We start from the raw sequence: 2,859 nt of genomic DNA on the forward strand, positions 1-2,859 counted from the left end.
CCTGGGCCATTCGAGAGAAGACCCACAACTCATCTCAAGATGACCTCTCTCTCTCTCTCTCTCAAGAGGGTTTTGGACATCAATGCGGCAATAAGCTATGTTGATCATTAAGAGAGTTTACTGATTAGAAAAATTGTAAGGGATGGTCAGCGCGTAGAAATTCTGAGGTCGAGAGTTCCATTTTTACTCGAGACCTTTTTTCATTTTTTTTATTTCAATAAAGATACCGCAAGCTTGTTTGTTATATAAGTTTTTAACTATATAAGTACTTCATAACTCAGACACTGTTCCACGGCTGTGACGTCATGTTAGAACTTTTCCCTGTTCTGATTTAGGACCATTTCTCGATTTGTGCGTGTCATCCTTGGGCCATGCTAATCTTCTTTGCCTTGTTCTGGTCTGGTGGGGTTGGGACATTGACAGCGTACCACACTTTTTTTTTAAAACACTAGAGACAACGTCGGGGTTAATCACACACGTTTTACTTATGTCTGTAAACAACATACGGCAGCTTGAAATCCTGGGTTGCTATAAAACCCAGGGTAAAATCTTCAAGCAGCACACAAGAATGGCTTCTTCAGGAATTTTCTTCTTTGTTCTTTTTGTTCTCTATGTTTCTACAGGTATCATCTATCGTCCTTTGAGTGCATCTTTGATGTCATATAAATCTCTGTTTTGTGTGTGTAGTCGCTGCCCAAAACGTGCATTTTGGTTATGGAGTTTATCTTCCCACCACGGATCTGGGATCTCCGTTGAGGACCCTGAGGCCCATTTTCAACGAGAGAGCTAACGAATTCCTGCTGACCGAGAACTATACCTCTGTCAAAAACAACCATGCCCACACTAGTAACAACGAAGAGCTCTACAAATCAGTAAGCCATGCAACAGTGGCAGTTCCTAATCTGATCGGTTGATCACAGTTTGGAGTTACGTTTGGGATGAACGTTCCTATAAAAGTTCTGCAGCTTAACATCGAGGCATCGTTCAACAAGATTGCGGGGAGCAAGACAAGCATCAGGACCACCTCCGTGTTTGTGGAGTCATACAACCAGAGGATCTACCTCCGGGACCATAGAAGGGCCATCCAAACCCTCCCACTCAACTCTGATTTCCTCAGTGACTTGCGCAACCTTCCCGAGCCACCCAGCTCCGACAGCGCTTGGGGGCCATACCAATCCTTCTTGAACAAGTGGGGAACGCACTACGTGGCCGAGATGTTCCACGGCTCATGGCTGCGCCAGTGGACCGTGGCCTCCTCCACGGCGACGTTCACCCAGCGCCAAATGCAGGCCAAAGCCTGTGCCAAGCTCACCGGCCTCAAGGGAGTCCTCCCCAACATGGAGGGCTGCGCGGGGATCACTCTTGAGGAGATGCGCGCCGCGGAGGGGATCAACACGCAAGACACTCGAGAGGCCCGGGGTGGATCGTCCGCCACCGTCTCGCAGCTGCTCTCGGGTGACATAACCAACGATCTCATCCGGAAGTTCATCGAGGAGGGAGCCACGAGCAAGGAAGCAGTACGCTACGGCTTCTTTCCAGTGTGGGTGCCCGTCTTGTCTCAGTACATGTCGTCCGCGTCCAAGGAGTGGAGAGTGGCGACGGCGCTCCAGGCTTACTATGAAGGCTTCCTCGCCTTCAAGTGTCCCCTGGACCGGCTCAACACACCCGCGACTGTCTTGCAGCAGTTTCGGAGGCTCAGCAATGGCAAGTATCAGTGCGTTCGCCAGTGCCAGGGCTGCAGGCTTGACAAGGATTGCAACCTTAGTGGTGTATCTGGATGCTACTGCTACGGTAACTCGTGCATCAACGCTCTGGGACCGGATGGCCGGGCTCAGGTTCAGCGGCAGAAGGATAACCTCGACCGTAATGTGCTGCCTAACAGGTCGTGTGAGTACAAGTTTCCTCAGTGCCGCTGCAACACTAAATCCAAAGAGCCGAACTGTGGTGCTGACAACATGATTCCGATATGGGACCAGGGTCAGAACAGCATTGCGATCGATTCAGACATCCTTCTTTATGACGAAGAATGAGCCAGACATGATTGTGTGTTTGTTGGTTGTGATTTGCATTGCATTACGTCTCTACAATAACATGCATCTCTATGTATATTTTGCATGGTTGTGTGTGGTTTGTATTTAACAGTCCTGTGTTTTCAAAAAGAATAAATAAAAAGACGCAATATCGACAGCTGTGTACACTGTGTAGGTGAAGGATGTCTTCCATGTATTATATGAGCTCCCCAAGACATGCACACCTCAGCTGGAAGACCTGGGATCAAGTAACTCTCCTGAGCGGGATCCAGCAGTTGCAAAGAGTGGCCTAAAATGGAGCGGCTACGATTTGCTACTTGACCAGGTTCGTGTGACTGCTTTGGAAGCTAACTCAGCTCTGGTTTGTTTCTCAGTGAACACACGTACTTGGACAAGGTGCTACCTTCGAAGGAGTTTTGACAACGTCTTGATAAGTCATTGCCGTGCGTTCTCAACTGTAAGTTTTCTAAGCTCTTTACACTTGGTTTTTGTTTTTTCAGCGCTGTACATGAGCCAAGCAGCTCTCTTACGACATGGTCGCGCGCTATACCAATCATTCGAGAAGGACCCGAAGCGCCAGAGCATGGGGATCGGGAGTTGATGAGCTCCGACCAGATTGAAGGATCCATTGACCTCTTCCTCTAGGTGCACGCACGGGTCATGCTCTTCTTGGTCCTGTCTATCATGCCGTCCAGGAATCCATCGATTTAGCTTGGCATCATGTTCTAAAGAGGAGAATATTGGCGATCATGGTGTGGAGGAGACCATTGTGACACGATCAAGGCTAAGATTAGAATTGCTTGCTCGCAATTGGGATTTTAGCTTGAAA

General features: G+C 48.6%; 1 protein-coding gene across 1 annotated transcript; it reads left to right on the forward strand.

Moving 5' to 3' along the window:
• Positions 1–938: 938 nt before the first annotated feature.
• On the forward strand, positions 939–2,030 carry LOC9643258 (DELTA-alicitoxin-Pse2b). The gene has a single exon (XM_024660956.1). It carries the CDS (start codon positions 939–941, stop codon positions 2,028–2,030), a length of 1,092 nt encoding a protein of 363 aa, XP_024516724.1.
• The last annotated feature ends 829 nt before the right edge of the window (positions 2,031–2,859 follow it).

Source organism: Selaginella moellendorffii, unplaced genomic scaffold, assembly GCF_000143415.4.
Source record: "Selaginella moellendorffii unplaced genomic scaffold, v1.0 SELMOscaffold_2, whole genome shotgun sequence".
NCBI lineage: Eukaryota > Viridiplantae > Streptophyta > Lycopodiopsida > Selaginellales > Selaginellaceae > Selaginella > Selaginella moellendorffii.